Source organism: Sciurus vulgaris (genome assembly GCF_902686455.1).
Source record: "Sciurus vulgaris genome assembly, chromosome: 5".
NCBI lineage: Eukaryota > Metazoa > Chordata > Mammalia > Rodentia > Sciuridae > Sciurus > Sciurus vulgaris.
Window position 1 is genome coordinate 156,932,609 of NC_136465.1, and position 25,759 is coordinate 156,958,367.

Here is a 25,759-nt window from a genome sequence, read left to right on the forward strand (position 1 = left end):
TGTGAGATTAAAAAGCAATGTCCTAATGTCCTAGGAAACCCCAAAGTCCAAATATAGCTCTCCTTTCCTTTGGGAAAAGAAATCACAGTATACAAGATAAAGTTGGCTGCATTTAAAAAAGATTTGCTTCACTCTCCTGATCCTCCTTGTATCTATTTTCCTTTTTTATGCTCTTTCCTCTCTTACTCTATGCTCTTATTTTTGTCTCTTTTCCCCCTACATTTGCTTCTTGACATCTTTTCTTTCTCCTTTTACTACTTTCCCTTTATTCCATAAATCTCATACTTATGCTCCTGTTTTTCATGTATTATTAGAAAATAATAATGTTGGCATATTGTTCTTCTAAATTTAACTCTCTTTATATTAAAAATATTTATTGCCCCTGATATGTGTTGTTAAATTATAAAACCAGGTATTAAAGTGAAGAATTTGATAAATGATTTTAACACTGGGCAGGTTTGGGAAGAAAATGTCTATTAAAAATAATAATAAAATGGTGCTCCTCTTCCTGGTACAGGTATTTATTTCTGGATTGAGAAAATGATCCTATTCCCTGGGTAACCTTTAGCTGCCTACGCATATTCATATATAATACATATCACTGCATTGGAAGAGAAATGAGACTTTTTTTCCCCTATAAAGCTTAAGAAATTGAGAATGTTTTTTTTTTTCTAAATAGTTGAGCAATTGTCAGCAATAAAATAGTGTGTTTTATTTCTCATTAAAGAAAAGAAACTAAATCTCAAAGGTAATCACAAACTCTTAATGTTTTGTGCTGTATTAATTGTAGAAAATGTTCTGTTGTTTGAATGTATAATTGTAGAAAAAATATTGCATTATGTTTGCAGACATTTAAGACGAATTCTAAGCCTTTTTAAAAAAGTTATTGCTGTTAGCAGCCACCATTTGACCTACCATTAGAGGTTTCCCAGCTGAACCTGTAAGAAGGAAACAGTTTGTACTTTGTGTTATATTAACCTTCTTCAGAAGCTAAGGAGACTTCTTTCAAATATGACATTTGCTATGGAACCCAGAGCTGCAGAACCATAGGAAATAACTTTGCTAAGCAATGGGATTCTCAATCCTTATTTCATCTCCCTTTGGTGGGTTAGGGCACAGCTGCAGGAATAGAACTTCAGATTTGAACTGAGATCAGGGGCTGTTCCAATGTCCCGGCAAAACTTTCTTATTTCTGGATGGATAGTGGCTCAGTTAATTGAAGCGTCCATTGTTTATTAGCCTGTACTTATAGCCATAAGACTGCAAAAACAATTGAACTTTGATTTAACTCTAGAGAAGTTAAAATACTATGTGAAGAGGAAGGTTGGGTTTTAATCAGTAGAATTCATGCTATGTAAAGACTGGAACTTGTTAGATTTTGTTCTCATTCAACAGCACCTAGTACATAATGGGCATGTTATAAATATGCTTTTGCCAATGGAAAAATTACTAATTGAAGTCACACGGTTGCTGATATTGAGATGAATAAGTAAGAACTAGTTAGGGGACATGAATGTGAGTTCCTTTGCTTTAAATTTTGCATTTATTTGATAGCTCATTTGCTAAACATTTTCTATAGGCTTCATTTATGTTAATTTTTTTCAAGGAAGATAATTAATTGGATTTTAATTTTTCCATGCTTAAAGAGATGTGAAGCCTAGGTTTGGGATATCAAATGGCATCTACTTGGAACTTTAAGTCCCTGATTTTTAAGGTACTTACTAGTCAGATTTCTTTACTTATGCCATATGGTTTAGTCTGCTAGCACGGAAACTCAATGAATACTTTGCATAACTTATCCTATATTTAATATTCTGCTAATTTTTATTTTTGTGATCCTGGAGATTGAACCCAGGGATGCTCTATATTGAGTCACATCTCCAGCCCTTTTTATTTTTTATTTGAGATGGAGTCTTGCTAAAATTATGAGGCTGCCTCCAACTTGCCACTCTGCTATCTGAATCTCCCAAATTGCTGGGATTACAGGCATGCACTATTATGCCTGGCTTAATGTTTGACAAAATTTGATTACTAGGTTATTAACTTGGTGAAATATATTTGAAACAGAGTGTTTTTCTCCTGGCAGGTTCTGCCTCTCCTTGCATTGTACCAATATTTTGTTTCTGGAATTTGCCAAGACCTTATTAGAAATCTAGAAGCAAGAATCCTCAAGGTATGTCATAAACTTTTAAGACATTTGATATCCTTTAACTATTATGAGTATTGCTATACACTGATTTGACTAATACTACTAATAATAATCTGACAATAATTTTGTGTTATATTTGTAAAAAAGAACTTACACATCATTGTAGTCAAGTATAAGAAATAGCCAGTTAAAAGGTCTTGATCATTTTATGCTTGGGCCACAGTGGAGTGAGGAACACCTACCTCTAGAAACAAGGCTTATCCAATACCAAGAGTTTGCAAATCACCACTTCTGCGAGACTGGCTTCCTGGTACAGAGTAAACGAGCCAGTGGTCTGGTTTCTGTTAATTTAATCCTAAGGACCTTTATGTATATCATGGTATATTAGAATTTTTCAATGCACAGGCAATTGAATTAACAAGGTCAGAGAATTAATTCTGTAACCCTGATGTCAGTGAAACTTCTCTGCCTTTGAGACTCATGTGCTGTCAGCTTGAACTCCATGTGGAGTGGAAACCTTAAGTATCTCATTCTCTGTACCCACTTTCCTGTAAGCTTCCACCTCTGTTTGTTTTGTATATGGATCACTCAACATCCAGCAGATTTGCTCCCTGTTCTGTACTTCAACTTTCTTTTTTAAAAAAATATTGTTATTGTATGTTTTATACCTTTATTTTAGTTATTTATTTACCTGTGGGCTAAGGATCAAACCTCATACATGCAAGGCAAGTGCTCCACCACTAAGCTACAGCCCCAGCCCCTTCCTCAACTCTTAAATGGAATTCAACCCTATTCCTTATTTTATACACACACACACACACACACACACACACACACACACACACACTCTTATATTCACACAAACACACACAATATATCCACCTAAGACCTTTGTTTCTATTGTGTACTTTATTGAACTTTGGGAAAACAGGGAAATTGAAGTTGAGACAGAATGAACAATTTAAAATAGAATATTTGACATTCTTGAGCTTAAAATACTTTTTGGCCATCATTTTATGCTTTTGCCTCTCTTCCTTGATTCACAGTGAGTTTTTTTTTTTAATAAGCTAATTTGTAGTTTTGAAGTTTTCTCTCATTTTGTGAACACACCCACTATGGACGTCTTCAAATTACCCACAAGGCATCACTGAAGATACATAATGGAAAAGAGGTATAAAAGCAGCTCTTGCATTTAGTAGTGAGTGGCCTCCAACACTCTACTCCAGCATACCTTTTTTAAAAATACCCTCTACTCTTTCCCTCTGTATGCCTCCTGTTTTCTAATGAGGGTAGCTTAGCTTTCCCCCTGGACTGCTATCTCTATCCAGACCCTTTGGGCCTCTGAGAAAAGTCCGTTGTCCTCTAATTATAAACAAAGAAATTCCTAAGAGGACTTTTGGTGCTATCGATATATTTTAACCTCAAGAATAAATAATTCATTGTTGACCATGAAAATTTCTGGATCACCTTCTCTGAGTTATTGATTCTTATGAACTCTCTTGCTTTTGAATTTCAACAACTTTTTTCTTAAAACTGCATATAACTTTCCCAGTCTCTCAACAGTAGTCTTTTCCAGATTGCAAAATTCTTAAGGTTAGGACCTGTGTCTTATTTATCTTTTAATTTCCTACACTGACTTAAGTAATAAATTCACATTCTTGATATTCAGTTGTTAATTATTGAATTGAATTTAAAATTTGCAGACATCTATAAAATGCCTACTGTTGCATTCTATTTAAGTATTTGTGGAGCTAACCTAGAAAATATTTAATAAATATTCATTGGTTTAATTCTAAAACAACCTTTACTGAGTACCTCCTATTTAAAAGCACCCATGTTAGTAACCTGAGTCCAAGAAATGTCACCCATGGTCCTTGCTTATAAGTGAGAACTGGGAAGAGAGATGGCACATATACACAAGTCACATATATATACCTGTCACTTTATCATTTGCAAACTAGTGTGATGAGCATTGTCTCCAGGAATTTAAAAGAGGGGGAAATGACTTTGAGCCTTCAGATTTCCTAAGAAGATAAGAATTTAGACTTGAAAAGAATACAGCTGAGTGGAAGAGAGGAGAAAGGGAATGTTCTTGGCAGAAAACAGTGTGGAAGATAAAGAGGTAAGAAAATATTGACTTGCTTAGGGAGCAGAGGTGGGTCAGTCATGCTGAAGTGGAGGTTCTGAGCAAGGAGTTTGCAGAAGGTAACATGAGAAACAGCAGAGGGTCACGATTTGGAGAAAACCAGGGACCCAACTTGAATTCCAAACTGTGACGAGACAATGTGGAGGTTGTGCAGTGAGAGAAATGAGGAAAATGTGGAGTCAGAATTTGATCACAGGTATATTTTAGTCTGTTATTAAGAGGAAGGAAGCACGGCGTGGTTGCAGTGTCCATGATAGCAACAGGAAGAGATCCGTGGGACTCCAAAAGTCAGAATTCAGAACAAACTTTTTGGTTAGAGGACTTTTGTTTATTGTCTTAGCCTTTTTTTTCTGTTGCTTCAACATTAAATCTGAAATTGTGCAGTTTATAAAGAAAATATATTTATTTCTTAGAGTTCTGAAAACTGGGAAGTCCAAGATCCAGGGACTGCATCTGGACAGGCCTTCTTGCTGCATGTATCATGTGGTGACAGAATGTATCATGTGGTGACAGATCAGCAGAGGCAGATTCAGATCTCTTTTCCTCTCCTTATAAGCAACTAATAAGATCATGGGGACTCCACCCACACGGCATCATCTAATCTTAATCACCTTCTAATGTCCCCACCCCAAATATCGATATGTGAATTCAGGGACTAAGTTTTAAACACATGAACAACTGGGGATCACATTCAAATCACAGCCATTTGTTAGCATGTGGAGCTGTTTTTGTGCAGGAATAGCTTAAAAGTCAGTGAAGAACTGTGGACTCTTCTCCAGCTTTGGGTTGGATGGGGAATTAATAGAACTTTGATCAGGAGAATGACATCATCAATCTGGTATCTGGTAATAGTGTTGGGAGCAGGGTGAGACAGAAGTAGATCTTACTGGTTTATTAGGATTGAAAAACTGAATTAGGGGTTTGACAGCTGCAGTGACAGATGCAATATAAAAGAGCAGCTGATAGATCTTACAGAAGAAGAAATAACAGCCCGTCTGAGCAAAGTTTGTCTGACCTTTCTGAAGTAAACTGGGGTCATTGAGTGGTAAGAAAGAAAGTCAATCAGGAAACAGCAAACAATGATGCTTTCTGACTATGTACACAGTAATTCATCTTGCTATTTAAAACTGTAAAGCTGTAAAACGGAAATCTGTAAAACTTCTTGATGATCAGCTAGTCTGGCTTCACTCTGGATCTGTCAACTTCATCCAAGATTTCTTCTTCTCAACATGTTAACATTCCTCGGAAGGGTGCTGATGGTTCTGTATTTGTGTGAGTGGAGGGTTGATTTATATAGCTAGTTCTTTTTACCATCTGGCTTGTTTGTGTTCACAGCATTGGTCACTTCTGAAAATATTATGTCTATTATTAAAAGCATTGCTTTTCCAAACAGTCAGGTTGGTATGATAAACTGAAATCAGAGATAGCCTTGACAGATGCAGTCTATGTACAGCAGTTTTACAACCAAGATCAGAAGAGACTAACCTACACACAGATCTTGGAAAGAGTTTTCTTACAGAAATAATGAGAAAAATGGCCATTTAGAAACCTGAAAGTGTTTCCGTGTCTCAGACACACTAAGTGTCTACTTTGGTGCTAGATGGCACTGAGGAGGTTGGAGATTAAGGTGTCTTAGGAAAGAACCACAGTTTACACTCAATAGACAAGCAACTCAACTTATTTCCCATTAAAAATGTTCTCCTGGCCTTTCAAGCTTTATTTTTATAACCAATTTCCCCTTACCTTTCCTTCATTTTATTTCCTTAAGGTTTATATACTCTTGAGATTCTTAAGCTAATAGTGAAAGGAAAATGGAAAGTAAGATGGATTGAAATGCTGAGGATAAACTGATTTTCTTCTTTTTTTGTTATATATATATATATATATACATATTTATATTTATCTTCATCTAATTTTGCATTTTATTCCCTGTGTGCACATTTTACCCCTTCTCTATTCTTTACGAATCACTGGATGTTTTTAAAATGCAAGTCAGGTTAGGGCTCTGTTCCAAAGTCTCTACTAACTTCTTATCACATAGAAAAAAAAAAAAAGAAAGTTCCTAATGGAGTCTACAGGCTATATATGACCTTCCCTATCTAATGTCATATCCACCTTCCCACCCTCTTCCCTTCAGTCACTGAGCTTGTCACACAGGCTGTTCCTGGAACACTCCAAGACACAAAACTGCTCCAACCACATGACCTTTGTACTCAGCCCCGCCTCAGCACATTCTCACAAGACTTCCTCGCTTGCTTATGTCATTACCATCTCTTCTCTCCAAGGGCTCCTCCTCACAGTTGTTCCTCCTGATCCCAGTCTCAAAAGTAGTGCTTTGTTGGAACCTCCATGCCACCTCCACTTACATTTACCTAAATACGCATCCAAATATTGGTGTTTTGTTGGAATCTCCAAGAGGGCTTAGTGTGTAAGAAGTGCTCTATAAATATGTTGAATGCACAAATGAATTCGAGTTTGTTCATTTCTTTATGTCATTTCTTCATAGTCCTGCTGTTTTATATTCAAAATAAGCCATGTAAAATGTATAGTGATCAACTAATGTTAAGCACATGCCTTTAAAATTGACAGTGGCTACTAATTATGGATAAGAAAATTAATGGTTGTCTCCATATTGATGTATTGTGGAGTTATTCTCCTGGTTTGTTTGACTTTCCTCAGAGTGTTTGAGAACATCAGGAAAGTTTTTGCTTTGTTTTTCTTTTAAGCCACAATTTACCATGGGAACAGAAGTACTTTTCAAACTTTTCCATGGCTATGATATTTCTGTGTGTTTCCCTCTGATGAAGTAAGCAACCTCTGATAAATGCCCATTGTTTCCAAAACCTTCTTGCTACTGTTTGTTAGCCTCCTGGTTCATTGCGCATGTAAAATGGAGTGTGTACAGACACATGAAGCTCCATCCACTCCCTAGCTAGTAAACATTAATTCATAATACTTTTCTGTCACTAAGCAGAAACTTTGGATCTCAGAGTTGATTACTTTTCTCTAAAATTTTTACTTTATAAGCAAAACAAACTATTTAACTTAAAATCTTCTTTTCTCTCCTTTACAGATAGAAGTCCTTACAGATTTGCACTTCTTTTCTGAAGCCTTTTATGAGTTATCCCAGATATTTTATGGAAAAAATATGCCTTCCTCAGTCCCTTCTGGCTTTAAAGCTACTGGAAAAATTAAGGTAACTAATTTGATACAAAACCGTTCTTTGAAGGTTCTGTTTCTAAAAACCAGGGAACATTCCAACAAAAGTATATTTACATGTCTCTAGTATTCCACACCTCTTTATTGAACCTGGTTACAGTTATATCAGATTTTATGAGTTTTCATCTGTCTGGAATAGATTTTTGCAATGGAATTCTGACACAAGGACACTGCATATTGCTTTTTATTATAGTTATTGTAGGCCATTTCTTTAGACACATCACCCACATATTTTAGGTTTTTTAGTCTATTCCTATAATTCTGGTTAATGTTCTTACTCACAATAATCTTTCCTTATAACTTGTTTGGATCTTTTTGATTTATATGCATTACACCAAAGAGTTAAGAATGTTTTCTTTGGATTTCTTCTGATTTCTGTGGGGAATGAACATTCTTCTCTATTTTGCCCAGAATGTTTTGATTTTAGGAGACAGTTTTACCTGACTTGCTTAATTTATATTTATAAACTGGATAACTAAGCATCCTTGAAAACAAGTGTCAGAATTTATGGTGGAAGCAGAAATTAAATGAGTGAGTTATTATTTTCCTCTGCTTTGGTCTTTGTGGTGATCTTGGAGACAGATGCTTGGATCCATATGGACCATGAATAAAGGAAATGGGTGGGGGCAGGGTAGAAAGTCCTTTTGCCTGGGGGAGACCGCATGTACAAGGAGTGAGACTGACGGACAAAATACATTCTGGTCTGATTTGAATTTGGAGGACCTAAAAGAACCTGGGGGAATGAGATCTAAATCTTGGAAATCAGTTGCATAAGATGACAATATATTTTACATATTGTGTTCACTACTTCAGCATATTCCTTTAAAATATACTTCTTTTTATTCCATACAACTGCTACATTATAATTTATTATTATAGGGACAGGGGTGTGACTTAGTATTAGAGTCCTTGCCTAGCATGCATGAAGCCCTAGGTTCAATCCACAGCACTGAAAAAAAAAACAAAAACAAAAACAAAAACTATAATAATAATAAGTAAATAAATAAACATCTAAGTATCTATGTCTATATATAGAAAGCATATCTATGTGTTATATGCAGTATACACGATGTGTGTGTATCTGTGTTTGTCTATCTAACTACTACCTTCCTACCTATCAAGAGAGGAATAAGTTGTTTGTTTCCTTCATTTTTTGTGGTATAAATGAATTCATCTTCTTACCTGGATTAAGTTAGTAGTATTTTATTGCTTGCATCTCCATCAACAGTCTTTCCCTAATGTAAATGGTTTGTATTTTGCTATTAAAATTATATTTTAATTCATGTATGATGTTTCTTAAGTGCTTACTGAATATAGTCATTTTCCTAGGCTGGGGGTGGAGCAGTAAAATACAAATGGAGCTCATAGTCCAGGGAGGGAGACTAATAGTAAACATATTTAGCACATAAATATAAGTCAGGTGGAGTTATGAGGGTCAGTCCAGCTGAGGTGAGGGGAACCAGTAACCAGGGCAGCACAGATTGCTGTTTTATTCAGGCTGGTCTGGAAGGGTTATCTAATAAGCACATTTCAAGGGAAGTGAACCGTGGGAAGATCTGTGAAAACAGCCTCCCAAGGGGGAGGAATTGTAAGGACAAAGGCTCTGAGAAGGATGCTTGCAAGATGTGGTTGAGGGAAACCAACAAGGCCAAATGAGATTGCAGAAGGAGAAGAGGAGGTTAGAACCCAGGAACCAGGTTATATAAGACCTCATAGGGCTTGATAAGGACTGGCATTTACTCTCAACCCAATGGGAAACGTTACAGAGTTTTGAGCAGAGATGTGACATGATAGGAATTAAATATAAATCAACTACTTAGTTTGCTCTTTCTGAAATAAACTGTGATCAAGCAAATAGACCAATGAGAAGGCTGTTGCAAACAATTTGGTTGAGACATGATAATGGCTGGGTTAATAGCGGTGGAGGGAGTGAGCAATGGTTCCTGTTCTGGGTATATTGTGAAGATAGAGCTGACAGCATTTGCTGATGATGGTTTAGGTGTGGGATGAAAGAGACTAAGTCAAGGTGACTGCTGAGTGTTCAACATGAACAACTTGTAGGAAGAAGATTTCGTATACTGAGAAGGGAAATGCTGTTCCTGGCAGGAACTGAAGGTGATAAGTATGAGATCCATAGTAGACAACCAGGTGGATATGTAGCATATATAGGTGCAGAGAGAATATATATAGGCTGTAATTCAGGGGAGAGTTTGGGTTGCAGGTATAAGTTTGGGAGCACAGAGATTTAGAATCATAGAACTAGGTGCCATCAGCTGGGATCTGAGGCAAACAGAAATATGGAAAAGAGAAAACTGAACTTTAGGTCATACACATTTAGAAGATGAGAAGGAAAGAGAAACCAATTGGGTAGAATAATGAGAAATGAGAATTTTCAATGGCCACAGTTTTCACCAAAATAAACAACCAAAAAGTCTGAAACTAATTTTTTATATGTAAATTCCAGCCTTCATTTTTACCCACCAGCTTTCATAAGATAACTGTGTGGGGGAATTATCTCCCAATAGATTCTGACTTCAAGTTTTGTATTCTCAAAGTTAATTTGCAGCTTTCCAGCTTCAAGTGGGAATTTAAAAAGTGTAATTAAAAGAGGAAATGCTTTCAGGGTTTATAATTAAAATAGGTGCCAATGTTATTAGGCTGCAGGCCAATTATTTAAAGAAGGGATTAATAAATTAAATTTCACTCGTAAAGGAAGTAACTGAAAAAAATATTATGGATTACTATTGGATTTTTCATAACCCTTTAAAAAATCCTATATTTAACGTTATATTCATATCAAGATTCTGCTCTTATCACCAAATCTAAAGTTCCACTATCAACTCTCTTCAATTTATAGCACCACAGATACTACTATCACCATATTCAGTTACTAACTTTTCTATGTATTCTAGGCAGTAAAATGTATCTTCAAAAAAAGAATTTTTAAAATCACTAATACTTTCCTCCAATAAAAGCTAGAAATGATGTATTGGTTTGGGAGTTCCTCAAAAGCAAATCGTGAGACAGAGATTTGGAAGCAAATAGTGTACTGGAAGGCAATTCCAGGGTGCATGGTGAGTGGGAATGTCACACCAGGGAAGGTCCATCCAGAGAGCGTTGAGAAGAAAGTCCCTGCCATGGCAGCTGGGCTGGAACAAGTCTCTTGTTCCTCATTTGTAAGGGTTGCTCCCTATACTTCTAGCCACTCTTGAACTTTCTTATGACCACAGAATTATCTCAGGCAAAGAGGCAGCGCACCAACCATGTATGGCCAGACTCTCTGTGGAAGCTATTGGTGACTTCCTGGTGACCAAGCTGATATGCAAGGGATGTCAGTATTGGCTTCTATTAATGAACATCTTTTCCAAAGGGCCTTCTCTTCCAAGAGGGCCTTATTCTACTCCATGATACAATAATCTTTTGTGACAAATGATCATTTCCTTGGTGCACCATTAAATTTATAGCTAAATATATTAATAGATTATTCACAAAACAAGAAAAAGAACCAAAAAAAAACAGTCAGTTTTTACAGTAATTAGTAATACAATAATTAGTATTTACTAATTACTAAAACTGAATTACAAAGACTATTTTAAGTGATAATACTCAATGCTATTAGAATTCTGGAATTTTTATATAATATGTGTGGGAGTATAAATTGGGCCAGACAATTTCTATTTTCTCAATATAGTCCTATATTTTGATCCATAAATTCTGCTTCCAGGAATGTATACAGAGACAATAATCTGAAATACAGACAAAATGGGCATCAGTGTTGTTTAAGCTAAGGCTGATTTTTGGAGTGGTGGTGGGAAGCAGCCCATTAGATGTCTAACAGTGGGAAAGAGGTTATCATGCTCCATTCATAGGCAAGTATTTCCTGTCAGACTGAAGTTATAAATAATGGTATCAGAAAAAAAAATGTTATCATACTTAGTGAAAATGAAATACAAATATATATATAATTTTAAAAATGCATTAAAGTAAATTGGCAGGGAAGACATAAAAATATTAACACTGAACTCATAAAGGAGATTGACTCATGTATGATTTTTACTTTCTTCTTTATATTAATCTTTTATGACTAGAGCATTTATCACTTTTATAATAAAAATGATACTTAAAATCATTTTAGAACACATTAATAGTTTCATTTAAAAGAATACTCACATAATCTGGTTCCTACTGTTAATATTTTGTTCTTTGACAGATGTTTCCATCATTTGACTCAGGAAAACCTCTTACCAACAAAGAAAACGTACAGGTAAGAATAATAATATTTTCTAAACATTGGATATAGAGTGTGGATGATTCTTTTTAGTGTGGATAATTTTTGAGTCATTTCAACTCTTCGGTAAGTAAAATCTTTGGTCTGGGAAATCTACATAATATTTCTAATAGTGAGTTGTATCTCACAATCCTGAGACCAGAGGTAGGATTGGATCAAACTGTTCTAGCAAATAGCTGTTACTGCTCCTGTTTTTCATAAAGATGTGTATTCAGCTTACTCATCTAGCCATGATGATTATCTCTAGCTTTGATGTTTATCTCAGTTACCTAACAGTGGACTCTGAATATAAGAAAAGGGTTCTCTTTTGAAATGGCCCCCGGGTTCATTACTGATTTTACTCATATCCTTGGTTGCCAGTTCCTAGTCTGTCAGTCAGTGGTTGCCAGTGTTTTCATTTGGCATTTCCATTAAGCTGCTCCTCTGGTTTCCCCAATATTTTCCACAAAAAGAAAATGAGACTGCCCATTTAAATACATTTAGGATAGTCAATAATTGAATGACTGAATTTAAGTGTTTGATGTCCTAGTAGCATTGAAATATCTTCAAATAACCATTTAAAAAATTCTAGGGGTATTGGCAGTCCATCCCCTAGAAAATGCTGGGACAAAAATGTGATATCACAACCATGATTACAGGACATTAGAAATGGGGAAGGCATCCACAGTTAATGTGCACAGAGAGTACACATAGGTTCATTTAGTTTTTAAATGCTATGAAATGGCACCCTGTTTTAAACAAGGTATTTGTTTTTTATTAAATAACTTGAGAAGTATTTCCTTAACATTATTTTATTTTGTTTTCCATAATTTTAATAGAGATAGGTTCACCTTTTATTAAATGTAATCTTATTATTTTCCTATTGTTAATTTTATTTTGTAAAGTTTACTTTTAATTATGCTTCATATGATTCAATATTTTTGCCTAAAATTTAATTTTAATTTATAAGCAAGTGGCCTGAAATGAAAGAGCTAATATTAGGAAGATATAAATACATATTCATATCTTATTTTAGTGTTCTAAGACCTCAGGGAGTTTTAAGAGTATTTATGTCTTTTCAGTCATAAATGCTAGAATATCCTAAAAGCAGTTCCTTAAGGAGCAGTTTTTTGTATAAAAAGAATGTCTGTCTGATAGTTTCTTTTTTACAAAAAGAGACTGACAATATAATGGAAACCTGATTTCTAATAGCTAATTAATTAAAACAGTACTGTTGGCCCGCTTAAGACTCTTCAGATTACACTTTGTATTTTCTACATAGAGGAAGAGAAAGGAGTGTTAAATAGCATTACTAATTAATCTTCCTTTGATCCTCAAGTGTTTGTGTGTAATTGTCAAGGCTCATTAAATCACTGTTTGCTGTGGAAGGAACAGAGAAGAGAAATGTCCTCTCTCCTCACCCCTAGTCCATCTGAAGTTTCTCCTCTAGAAAGGGAGGGTCAATCATTTTCCTAGTGCAACAGCTGGGCAGAATATCAGACCCAATGGCTGTTCCATGTGCTGCTCTTCTGAATGCATTGATTTCAGCCCTTTAGAAAAGTTTCAGAAGGAAGAATAAACAATAGCAACAAACCTCCCCTCTGCCACTGTTGCTTCAAACCTTCCCAAGCAATGTTAATTATTTTATTTACATAAGGCAAATAATTTTCCTCTTCTCTAGAATAAATAGCTCTAGCATCTTTTATATTAACTCCAAAAAAATCTATTGAGAGCCTGTTGTATGCAAGGCACTGGTCTGATGCTGTCAATAAAATGCATCAATCAGCACTCCGGACAAACCTCAGACCTCTTGAATCTTATATTAATATACAGAAATAGGAATAAACATAATATATAAACAAGTAAAGTACCTATTTTGCAATAGGAGAACCTTGTTATAGGAAAAAATAAACTCAAAAGTAGGTGAAAGGGATTGGGAGCATGGGCTAGGGTGAAATTTTAATTTAATTTAATTTTATTTATTTTTTTATTGTAAACAAATGGGATACATGTTGTTTGTCTGTTTGTACATGGGTTAAAGGCACACCACTTGTATAATCATAAATTTACATATGGCAATGTTGTTTGATTCATTCTATTATTTTTTCCCTTCCCCCCCCACCCCTCCCATCCCTTTTCCCACTAAACAGTCCTTTCTTCCTCCATTCTTGCCCCCCTCCCTAACCCTAACCCTAACCCTAACCCTAACCCTAACACTAACTCCTCCCACCCTCCCCCTTATGTGTCATCATCCACTTATCAGCGAGATCATTCGTCCTTTAGTTTTTTGAGATTGGCTTATCTCACTTAGCATGATGGTCTCCAATTTCATCTATTTGCCTGCAAATGCCATAATTTTATCGTTCTTTATGGCAGAGTAATATTCCATTGTATATATATACCACAGTTTCTTTATCCACTCATCAATGGAAGGACATCTAGGTTGGTTCCTTAGAAAACTTGGAATGGAACCACCATTTGACCCAGCTCTCCCACTCCTTGGTCTATACCCAAAGGACTTAAAATCAGCATACTACAGAGATACAGCCACATCAATGTTCATAGCTGCTCAATTCACAATAGCCAGATTGTGAAATTTTAATTTTAAATAGGGTGATCAGTTGAGTCTTCACCATGATGACTTCTGTGAACAGACTTGAAACAGGTAAAGGTGTAAGTCATATGCAATCTAGAGAAAGAACAATCTAGAAGAGGGAATAGCAAGTGCAAAGGCCTTGAAGCAGGATTATTTATCTCGCTGAGAGACTTCTTGAGCAAAGTGTCTATAGCAGTGTGAATGATGGTGGGGAGCCATAAGACATAAAGTCAGAGAGGTCAAATTAAGAAGGGACTTATAAGGGACATTGTAACTTAGTCACTAGAGAGATTTGAGCAGAGGTGTGGACAACTTTGGTTAATCTGTTGAATCCACTGTTCTGATTCTCCCAATAGTTTAAATTCATCAGTCAATTAACGAGATAGACACATTCTCAGTCTTCATGAAGCTTGTGTGTAGGGGGTGGGGTGGGAGGGGATATGAGGAATATAGTTTTAGACGCATGGAATTTGAGATATGTCTTAGATATCTAAGTGGAGGAGATGTCAGTTTTTCATATTGTGAATTTTGAGTCCAGAAGAGAGATTGGAGCTAGATAGAAATGCTTGTGATTTCATTAGCCTTTAGATGAAGTAAAACCAAGAACCTGTTTAAGATCATCTAAGGGGAGAGAGTGAGGACTAGGTCCTGGGAGATTACAGTATTTAGAGGTACAGGATAAGAGAAGGAACCACCAAAGAAGAATGAAAAGCAGGGGCTAGTAGGATTTGAGGGAAACAAAAGGAGCATGATAGCCCAAAATCCAAGAGAAAAAAGCACTTTAGAAGGAGGGAGATGATCAATAGTATAAAATCAAGTATCATAAGTCACTCAGTCTTAAACATGATTTTTTCTCTTTTTAACATCTTTGAAATTAGAATGCAATTTACAGATGATGATGTGATGGTTTAATGTGCATATAAAGTAATGGTTAGAAGTAGCATGTATATGAGCATTGGAATTGAACATTGGATTTAACCAAGTGTAGGCATTGGTAATCTTGACCAAAGGGTTTGAATGTAGAGATGGAGTGAGTTTAAAAGCAAACAAAGTGATAGAAACTAGAATATTGACAATTCTTTTAAAAAATTTTTAATTTGTTCTTTTTTGGTTACATGACAGTAGAATGTGTTTTGACATATTATAACGTACATGGAGTGTAACTTCCCATTCTTGTGGCTGTACATGATGTGGAGTTACATTGGTTAAGAATATTGACAATTGTTAAGAGAGTTGCTGTGCCAGGTAGCAAAGCATTAGAGGAGTAACTCAAAAAGGAAATTAGGTTATAAAGGTTTTGGTTTTTAAGGTGAAGGAGATGACATGATGGCTATGTGCTGATAGGAATGTCTGTGTGGGAAACATTCGTGATGCAGGAGGGAATGACTGAGAAAATTAATGGGGACAGGAATGATGGCCTAAGTAGAGCAATAGCTTTAGGCAATGGGAAGAAAAGTGGAACTCTGGGGAGTAGATGCTTAGGTGGATGAGCTAGTTGGAGCAGTGAGGTCTGCATGCTTTACTTTGCTTCAGTTTTCTCAGTTTAATGGAGGAAGCAGAGGTCATTAGCTGGGAGAAGGAGAATGAGGAAACCATTAGAATTTAGGGGAGAGAAGGGCATTGAAATGATTGAATAGGAGATAAGGAGAGTGTATAGGCTGGCAAAATTTAGAGATTACTAGGCAGCACTGAGGTTCAGAGTGAGGACTTACAATAGGACCATTTGTGTGTTTGTGTGATCTTCTCCAGTCTTCTTCAATAGTGAACCCTAAGATGGCTTAAAGTTTGATTTCAGAGTTGTGCCTATGATTTTACCAAGGATGTATGTGTGCAAGAGAGCCAGGCAAGGGAATTAATGATATGTACAAGGAGGGGTATGATTGACCATGGATTCTAAGCTGGGTGGGGAGACTGCTTGTCTTTTCATTCTTTTCAAACTATTTCTAAGTGTCTTTAATTTACTCATGCTAAAACAGAGTGGTCTTTGTGCATGGATGATGACTTCTTGCTGTTTATTTAGATGAAGTATCCTTTCCCTCACTCTGAGGATCAAGTTCACTCTCATGTGGCAGGGCTAGCACATGAAACATAGGTCAGAAATTGGTGGGCAGTGACAGATCACTTAGGAAAGAATAAATCTCATTAAAAGAGTAGATAAGAAAATGAGAATTTTGATTGATTATTAGGAATAAATAAAAATGGCAAGAAGTAATAAACACCTCTCTATGATAAAGCCAAATGTAAATTGTCTCAATTCTATAATTCAGACACAGACTGGCAGATTGGATTAAAAAAGAAGACTCAGCTATATGTTGCCTGAAAGAAACACATGCCATAGGCAAAGACATCTGCAGGCTGAAAAGGAAAGAATGGAAAATTATATTCCATGCAAATGGAACTTCAAAGCAAGTAGGAATAGTTTCTCTCCAACAAAGCAGGGTTTAACCCAAAATTAGACAGAAGAGACAGAAAGGTTATTGCTTACTAGTAAAGGAAACAATCCAATGGGAAGGTACAATGATAATAATTGTTTGTGCCCCAAATGTTGGTGCACTTAATTACATAAAATAAAGGATACTTGACATAAAGCCCCAGATGTGTCCCAATACAACAATACTGAGTGATTTCAGTACATCTCTCTCACAAATAGATAGGTCGTCCATATATAAAATCAGCAAAGATACTATATCTGCAGACTTAAACAATATACTTTGGACTTAATAGACATCTACAAAAAGTAAAAGCGTTGTATTTTTTCTCTAATATGTAGAAGCTAAAGAGAAAAAAGGGATCTCATGAAAATCGAAGAGAAACTGTTAAGAAGATGAGGGCAAGTGGACATACCATGGAATGAAATTGATCAAATTATATTATGTACATGTATGAATATGACACAATCCAACTACTTTGTGTAATTATCATGCACCAATAAAAATAATATAAATGTTTGAAAAATTGAAAATCTTAACCATAATACCTGCCATTTATGGAACCTCCTGTCTTTTCCTGTATTCTTTCATCCATTACAAAATGGGGAATGCAATTGGAGAAAGAAGCTAATAATATCTTTTAAAATTTTTACTGATTTACTCCCCTCCCCATTTTTCCATTTTTTAGGCACTCGATGAATTAATAAATAGAGGCTTGCCTGTAGTTCTGGTTACAATTGGTCAACCACATCTTCTAAATAAATTTTATTTGGTTAAGGCATATTTTTTCACAAGTGTGGCTGCGACAATAAATTGTGTGCCAGAAAATTCACTGAAAATACTCTACCAGGGAGCAAGCCTTGGTGGCTCTGAGCGGAGCAAACCAACTGTCCCTAACTTGAAAGGTAATCATTTGTTTTATTTCTTGCTATTTCCCTTTTTCCTCCCTTTCCCCAACTATGCCCTACTTCACCCCTACTAATTCATATGAACAATTGAGAATATCATTCTTTCATATTTTACCCTAAGATATAATGACACATATATATGTATACATATGTCTAAGTATAACATGTCCATTCATATATATCCATGTTTTTATATAAATTTGTCATTTATAGAATAGTATATACCCAGTTTTCTGCATCTTGCATTCTACATGGAGAAAAACGTCCACTGAAGCCTCTCAGAGACAATTGATTTGGCTTTGGTCCACTGTAGTGGTTGTATAGTATTCTAGTCTGTGAGTATCACATGATTTATTCAATCATTGCCCTATTGATGCATTGCATTTTGTTTCTAGGAAAAGTACTGCATTGCAACATATCCGTATGACATAGTGTGTATTTCTTTGTGATAGATATCCATGGATAGGATTTATGGGCCATTTTTCAATTGTATTAGGGATAACCTTAAAAATGGATGTTTTTCGCCATTCAGTTTTATGTTAACTCTGGGTTTTTAAAATAGATATCCTTTATTGAACTGAGGAACTTTTCTTTTAGTTTGTTGAATGATTTTATCATAAGAGCATTGTATTTTATTAAGTGATTTATCTGCATCTGCTGAGATAATTATATATTTTTCAAAATTTTATCAATATGGTACATTGCATTAATTGATCTTGTATGTTTAATCAAGCTTGCATTCTTGAAATAAATCCTACTTGTGATTTAATTCTTTCTATAGACCCCAAAAGTCAAAATTTTTTGTTCTTGCTCATCATTGCTTTGACTATTTGGAGTTTTTTGTGGCTCCATGCAAATTTTAGAATTTTTTTTTTTTAATAATGTCATTGGAATTGTGATAGGATTGCATCGTATCTTCAGATTACTTACACTAGTATAGACATTTTAGCATTATTAGTTCCTCCAATAGGTGAATATGGAGTGTCTTTCCATTTATTTGTGTCTTCTCCAATTCCTTTCATTAATATTTTATAGTTTTCAGTGTATAAATCTTTTATTTTCTTAGTTTAATTTCTTTATTTCTTTCTTTATTTTTTATTTATTTATTTTTTATTAAAAATCATAAATTTACATAGAGCAATGTTGTTTGATTCATTATGATATTTTTCTTCCCTTTCCCCCATCCCTCCCACCCCTCTTTTCCCTCTATACAGTCCTTCCTTCCTCCATTCTTACCACCCTCCTTATCCCTAACCCTAAACCTAACACTAACCCTAACGCTAACCCCTCCTACCCCCCATTAAATGTCCTCATCCGCTTATCAGCGAGATCATTCGTCCTTTAGTTTTTTGAGATTGGCTTTTCTCACTTAGCATGATATCCTCCAATTTCATCCATTTGCCTGCAAATGCCATAATTTTATCATTCTTCATGGCAGAGTAATATTCCACTGTATGCCACAGTTTCTTTATCCATTCATCAACTGAAGGGCATCTAGGTTGGTTCCACATTCTGGCGATGGTGAATTGAGCAGCTATGAACATTGATGTGGCTGTATCTCTGTAGTATGCTGATTTTAAGTCCTTAGGGTATAGGCCAAAGAGTGGGATAGGTGGGTCAAATGGTGGTTCCATTCCAAGCTTTCTGAGGAATCTTCATACTGCTATCCAGAGTGGCTGCACTAATTTGCAACCCCACCAAAAATGTATGAGTGTACCTTTTTCCCCACATCCTCGCCAACACCTATTGTTGCTTGTGTTCTTGTTAATTGCCATTCTAATTGGGGTGAGATGAAATCTTAGGGTAGTTTTGATTTGCATTTCTCTTATTACTAGAGATGTTGAACATTTTTTCATATGTTTGTTGATTGCTTATACATCTTCTTCTGTGAAGTGTCTGTTCATTTCCTTAGCCCATTTGTTGATTGGGTTATTTGTATTCTTGGTGTAGAGATATTTGAGTTCTTTATAAATTCTGGAAATTAGCGCTCTATCTGAAGTATGAGTGGCAAAGATATTCTGCCACTCTGCAGGCTCTCTCTTCACATTACTGATAGTGTTCTTTGATGAGAGAAACCTTTTTAGTTTGAATCTATCACAGTTGTTGATTCTTGCTTTTATTTCTTGTGCTATGGGAGTCCTGTTAAGGAAGTCTGATACTAAGCCAACAAGTTGAAGGTTTGGACCTACTTTTTCTTCTATAAGATGCAGGGTCTCCGGTCTGATTCCGAGGTTCTTGATCCATTTTGAGTTGAGTTTTGTGCAGAGTGAGAGATAGGGGCTTAATTTCATTCTGTTGCATATGGTTTTCCAGTTTTCCCAGCACCATTTGTTGAAGAGGCTATCTTTTCTCCATTGCATATTTTTGGCACCTTTGTCTAGTATGAGAAAATTGTATTTATTTGGGTTTGTGTCCATGTCCTCTATTCTGTACCATTGATCTACCTGTCTATTTTGGTACCAATACTATGCCATTTTTGTTATTATTGCTTTGAAATAGAGTTAAAGATCTGGTATTGCGATACCCCCTGCTTCGCTCTTTCTACTGAGGATTGCTTTAGCTATTCTGGGTTTCTTATTCTTCCAGATGAATTTCATTATTGCTTGCTCTATTTCTGTAAGGTACGTCATTGGGATTTTAATTGGAATTGCATTGAATCTGTATAGCACTTTTGGTAGTATGGCCATTTTGGCAATATTAATTCTTCCTATCCAAGAACATGGGAGATCTTTCCATCTTCTAAGGTGTTCTTTAATTTCTTTCTTTAGTGTTCTGTAGTTCTCATTGTAGAGGTCTTTCACCTCTTTTGTGAGATTGATTCCCAAGTATTTTATTTTTTTCGAGGCTACTGTGAATGGGGTAGTTTTCCTAATTTCTCTTTCTGAAGATTCATCACTTATGTATAAAAATATGTTGGATTTATGAGCATTGATCTTGTAACCTGCTACTTTACTGAATTCACTTATGAGTTCTAAAAGTTTTCTGGTGGAATTTCCAGGTTCCTCTAAATATATAATCATGTCATCAGCGAACAGGGATAGTTTGAGTTCTTCTTTTCCAATTTGTATCCCTTTAATTTCTTTGGTTTGTCTAATTGCTCTGGCTGGAGTCTCAAGAACGATGTTGAATAGAAGTGGTGAAAGAGGGCATCCCTGCCTTATTCCAGTTTTTAGGGGGATTGCTTTCAGTTTTTCACCATTTAGAATGATATTGGCCATGGGCTTAGCATAGATGGCCTTTACAATGTTAAGGAATGTTTCCACTACCCTGATTTTTCCTAGTGTTTTGAGCATGAAGGGGTGCTGTATTTTATCAAGTGCTTTTTCTGCATCTATTGAAATAATCATGTGATTCTTAACTTTTAGTCTGTTGATATGGTGAATGACATTTATTGATTTCCGGATGAACCAATTGAACCAATCTTGCATCCCTGTGATAAAACCCACTTGATCGTGGTGCACTATCTTTTTAATATATTTTTGTATGTGATTGGCTAAAATTTTGTTGAGAATTTTTGCATCGATGTTCATTAAGGATATTGGTCTGAAATTTTCTTTCCTCGATGTGTCTCTGTCTGGTTTAGGTATCAGGGTGATATTGGCTTCATAGAATGAGTTTGGGAGGGTTTCCTCCTCTTCTATTTTATGGAATACTTCGAGAAGTATTGGAATGAGCTCTTCTTTAAAGGTTTTGTAGAACTCGGCTGAGAACCCATCTGGTCCTGGACTTTTCTTTGTTGGTAGGCTTTTGATGACCTCTTCTATTTCATTGCTTGAAATTGATTTATTTAAGTTGTGTATGTCCTCCTTGTTCAGTTTAGGCAATTCACATGTCTCTAGAAACTTGTTGATGTCTTCGAGGTTTTCTGTTTTGTTGGAGTATAGATTTTCAAAATAGCTTCTAATTATGTTTTGTATTTCACTCGTGTCTGTTGTGATATTTCCTTGTTCATTCTGAATTTTAGTAATTTGAGTTTTCTCCATCTTTCTCTTTGTTAGTGTGCCTAAGGGCTTATCAATTTTGTTTATTTTTTCAAAGAACCAACTATTTATTTTGTTAATATTTCTGATTGTTTCTTTTGTTTCAATTTCGTTGATTTCGGCTCTGATTTTAACTACTTCCTGTCTTCTACTACTTTTGGTGTTGGTCTGCTCTTCTTTTTCTAGGGCTTTGAGCTGTAGTGTTAAGTCGTTATTTGTTGATTTCTACTTCTTTTGTTGAATGTGCCCCATGAAATAAATCTTCCTCTCAGTACTGCTTTCATAGTGTCCCAGAGGTTTTGATAGGATGTGTCTTTGTTCTTGTTTTCTTCTAAGAATTTTTAAATTTCCTTCCTGATGTCTTCTGTTATCCATTCATCATATAATAGCGTATTATTTAATCTCCAAGTATTGGAGAATTTTCTGTGTTTTATTCTGTCATTTATTTCTAATTTCACTCCATTATGATCTGATAGAGTACAAGGTAGTATCTCTATCTTCTCGTATTTGCTGACAGTAGCTTTGTGGCATAAAACATGGTGTATTTTAGAGAAGGATCCATGTGCTTCTGAGAAGAAAGTGTATTTGTTCTTTGTTGAGTGGTATATTCTATATAAGTCGGTTAAGTCTAAATTGTTGATTTTGTTATTGAGATCTATGGTTTCTTTATTCAATTTTTGTTTGGACGATCTATCCAGCAGTGAGAGAGGTGTGTTAAAATCGCCTAGTATTATTGTGTGTGGTCTATTTGATTTCTGGAATTGAGAAGGATTTGTGTGACATACATGGATGAGCCAATGTTCGGGGCATAGATATTTATGATTGTTCTGTCTTGCTGATTTATGCTTTCCTTAAGCAGTATGTAATGTCCTTCTTTATCCCTTCTGACTAGTTTTTGCTTGAAGTCCACATTATCTGAAATGAGGATGGATACTCCAGCTTTTTTGCTGTGGCCGTGTGCATGGTATGTTTTTTCCCATCCTTTCACCTTTAGTCTATGGGTATCTCTTTCTATGAATGAGTCTCTTGCAGGCAGCATATTGTTGATTTTTCTTTTTAATTCAATCTGCCAGTATGTCTTTTGATTGATGAGTTCAGGCCATTAACATTCAGGGTTATTATTGTGATATATTTGTATTCCCAGTCATTTGACTCATCTTTGTTTTTTGACATGATTTGGTTTCTCCTTTATTTGGCTATTCCTTTAGGCTAGTTCCTCCTGTTGCTGATTTGCATCATTGTTTTTCATCTCTTCCTCATGGAATATTTTGCTGAGAATGTTCTTTAATGCCAGCTTTCTTTTTGTAAATTCCTTTAGCTTTTGTTTATCATGGAAGGATCTTATTTCGTCGTCAAATCTGAAAGTAAGTTTTGCTGGGTATAAGATTCTTGGTTGGCATCCATGTTTTTTCAGGGCTTGGTAAATGTTGTTCCAGGCCCTTCTAGCTTTAGGGTCTGGATTGAAAAATCTGCTGATATTCTTATTGGTTTCCCCCTGAATGTAATTTGTTTCTTTTCTCTCGCGGCCTTTAAAATTCTGTCTTTATTTTGTATGTTAGGTGTTTTCATAATAATGTGCCTTGGTGTGGGTCTGTTGTAATTTTGTATATTTGGAGTCCTATAAGCCTCTTGTACTTGGTTTTCCATTTCATTCTTCATATTTGGGAAATTTTCTGATATTATTTCATTGAATAGATTGTTCATTCCTTTGGTTTGTTTCTCTAAGCCTTCCTCAATCCCAATAATTCTTAAATTTGGCCTTTTCATGATATCCCAAAATTCTTGTAGATTCTGTTCATGATTTCTTACCATCTTCTCTGTTTGGTCAACTTTGTTTTCAAGATTAAATATTTGGTCTTCAATGTCTGAGGTTCTGTCTTCCAGGTGTTCTATCCTATGGGTTATGTTTTCTATGGAGTTTTTAACTTGGTTTATTGTTTCCTTCATTTCAAGGATTTCTGTTTGTTTGTTTTTTTTCAGTATCTCTAACTCTTTATTGAAATGATCTTTGCTTCCTGTATTTGCTCTTTTAACTGTTGATTGGTGCGATCATTTAATGCCTGCATTTGCTCTTTCATCTCCTCCTTCAATGCCTGCATTTGCTCTTTCATCTCCTCATTTGCTTCCCTGATTGTTTTAATTATGTACATTCTGAACTCCCTTTCTGACATTTCTTCTGCTGTACTGTCATTGGGTTTTATTGATATAGTATCTAGGTTTGTTTGGGACATTGTCTTCCCTTGTTTTCTCATATTGGTCAGATGTCAGTGGGACTCTGAGATATTGCAGATTTCTTCTATTGGCTTATAGTTTCCCTGTAGATTTCCAGTGTATCACCTCCCAGCCTTTAGTAGCCTGAAGTCTTGGAGGAACTTGATAATGCAGTGCTTCCAAAGAAAGCTGCCCCTAGCCCGCTACTGGTTCAGGGCTTGAAGCTAGTTCTGTGCAGAAAGGCTCTCACTGGGTGGCCTGCTCCGAGAAGCTGGTGGTGTGGGAGGAGCCCACCACCAGAGTGAGCAGGGCTACCTGGGGGAGACTCTAGCTGCTCTGCCCTTCTCTGATAAGCCGTCCCTCTTCGGGCCTGCTGCCCAGGCCAAGCTTCACCCGGTAGGGGAGACTCACCTCGTGGCTCTATTTTAGTCCGAGTCTCTCAATGCCCCCGCTTCTTGAATCCTGGGTTCTGGAGCGACTGGAGATGCAGTCACCCTCTAGTCCGCCATCTTGGATCGCAGTTTAATTCATTTCTAAGTATTTTATTTTTGAAGGTATTTTAAATGGGATTGTTTTCTTGGTTTCTTTTTCAGAAAGTTGTTAGCATATAGAGATGTTACTGATTTTGTATGTTGATTTTGAATCCTTCAACTTTTCTGAATTCTTGTGTTAGTTCTATCTGGGCTTTTTCGTTTTTGTTTTTGTTTTTTGAGTCTTTAGGGATTTCTCTATGTAAGATCACAACATCTGCAATAACAGAATTTTTTATTTTTACCTCTTTCCTTTTCAATTTGGTGTTGAGTGTTCTTTTTTTTTTTTCTTTTCTTATCTAATTGCTCTGACTGTGACTTTCAGTACTGTGTTGAGTAAAAGTTGTGAATTTGGGCATTCTTGCTTGTCCTGTGTCTTAGAAATCTTTGACTTTCACCATTGAGTGTGGTGTTAGCTGTGGGCTTGTATATGGCTTTTACCATGTTAAGTGACATTCCTTCTATACCTAACTTGTTGAGAGTGTTTATCATGAAAGATGTTGAAATTCATCAGTTTCTTTCTCTGCATCAGTTGAAATGCTCATATGGTTTTTATCTTTCATTTCATTAGTGTAGTATATCATATTTATTAATGTATGCATGTTGAATCATCCTTGCATCCAAGTAATAAATCCTACTTGATCATGATGTATGACCATTTTAATGTGCTTTTGAATTTGGTCTGCTAGTATTTTGCTGAGATTATTTGCAGTTACGTTCATCAGGGATATTATATTGGCCTGTAGTTTTCTTGTCTGATAGTATCCTTTTCTGGATTTGGTATCAGGGTAATTCTGGTCTTATAAGATGAGTTTGGAAGTATTTCCTCTTCCATTTTTGGAAGACTTTGAGAAGGATTTGCATTAACTCTTTTTTTAAATGTTTGGTAAATTTCACCAGTAAAACATCAGTTCCTGGACTTTTCTTCAATGGGTTTTTTCTTTTTAAATCACTGATTTAATGCCCTTGTTCAATATTAATTTGTTCCGATTTTCTAGTGCTTAATGATTCAGTTTTGGTAAGCTGTATATTTCTAGGAACTCATCCATTTTATTCTGTTATCAATTTGCTGGCATATAGTTGTTCATGATCATTTCTTATCTTTCTTTGTAGTTCCAGGGTATTACTTGTAATGTATCCTCTGTCATTCATAAGTTTGAGTCTTCTCTTAGTTTTATTGATCTATTGATTTCTAGTTCCTATTTCATTTATTTCATCTCTGATCTCTGTAAAATATTCCCTTCCTTCTGCTAACCTTGAGGTTAGTTTGTTGTTTTTTCTACTTTCTTTAAGTGTAACTTTAGATTGTTTTTATGCTCTTTTT

The 25,759-nt window shown here is 35.6% G+C and overlaps 1 protein-coding gene across 1 annotated transcript in view; it reads left to right on the forward strand.

The window, feature by feature from the left end:
• Positions 1-25,759, forward strand: part of CFAP54 (cilia and flagella associated protein 54) — a gene marked incomplete at its 5' end in the record, with an annotated part of 326,512 nt that overhangs the window by 176,229 nt on the left and 124,524 nt on the right. The window contains 4 exon segments of the mRNA XM_079142877.1: positions 2,087-2,173; positions 7,369-7,491; positions 11,725-11,778; positions 17,495-17,711. Of these exon segments, the coding sequence (XP_078999003.1) occupies positions 2,087-2,173; positions 7,369-7,491; positions 11,725-11,778; positions 17,495-17,711 (481 nt within the window).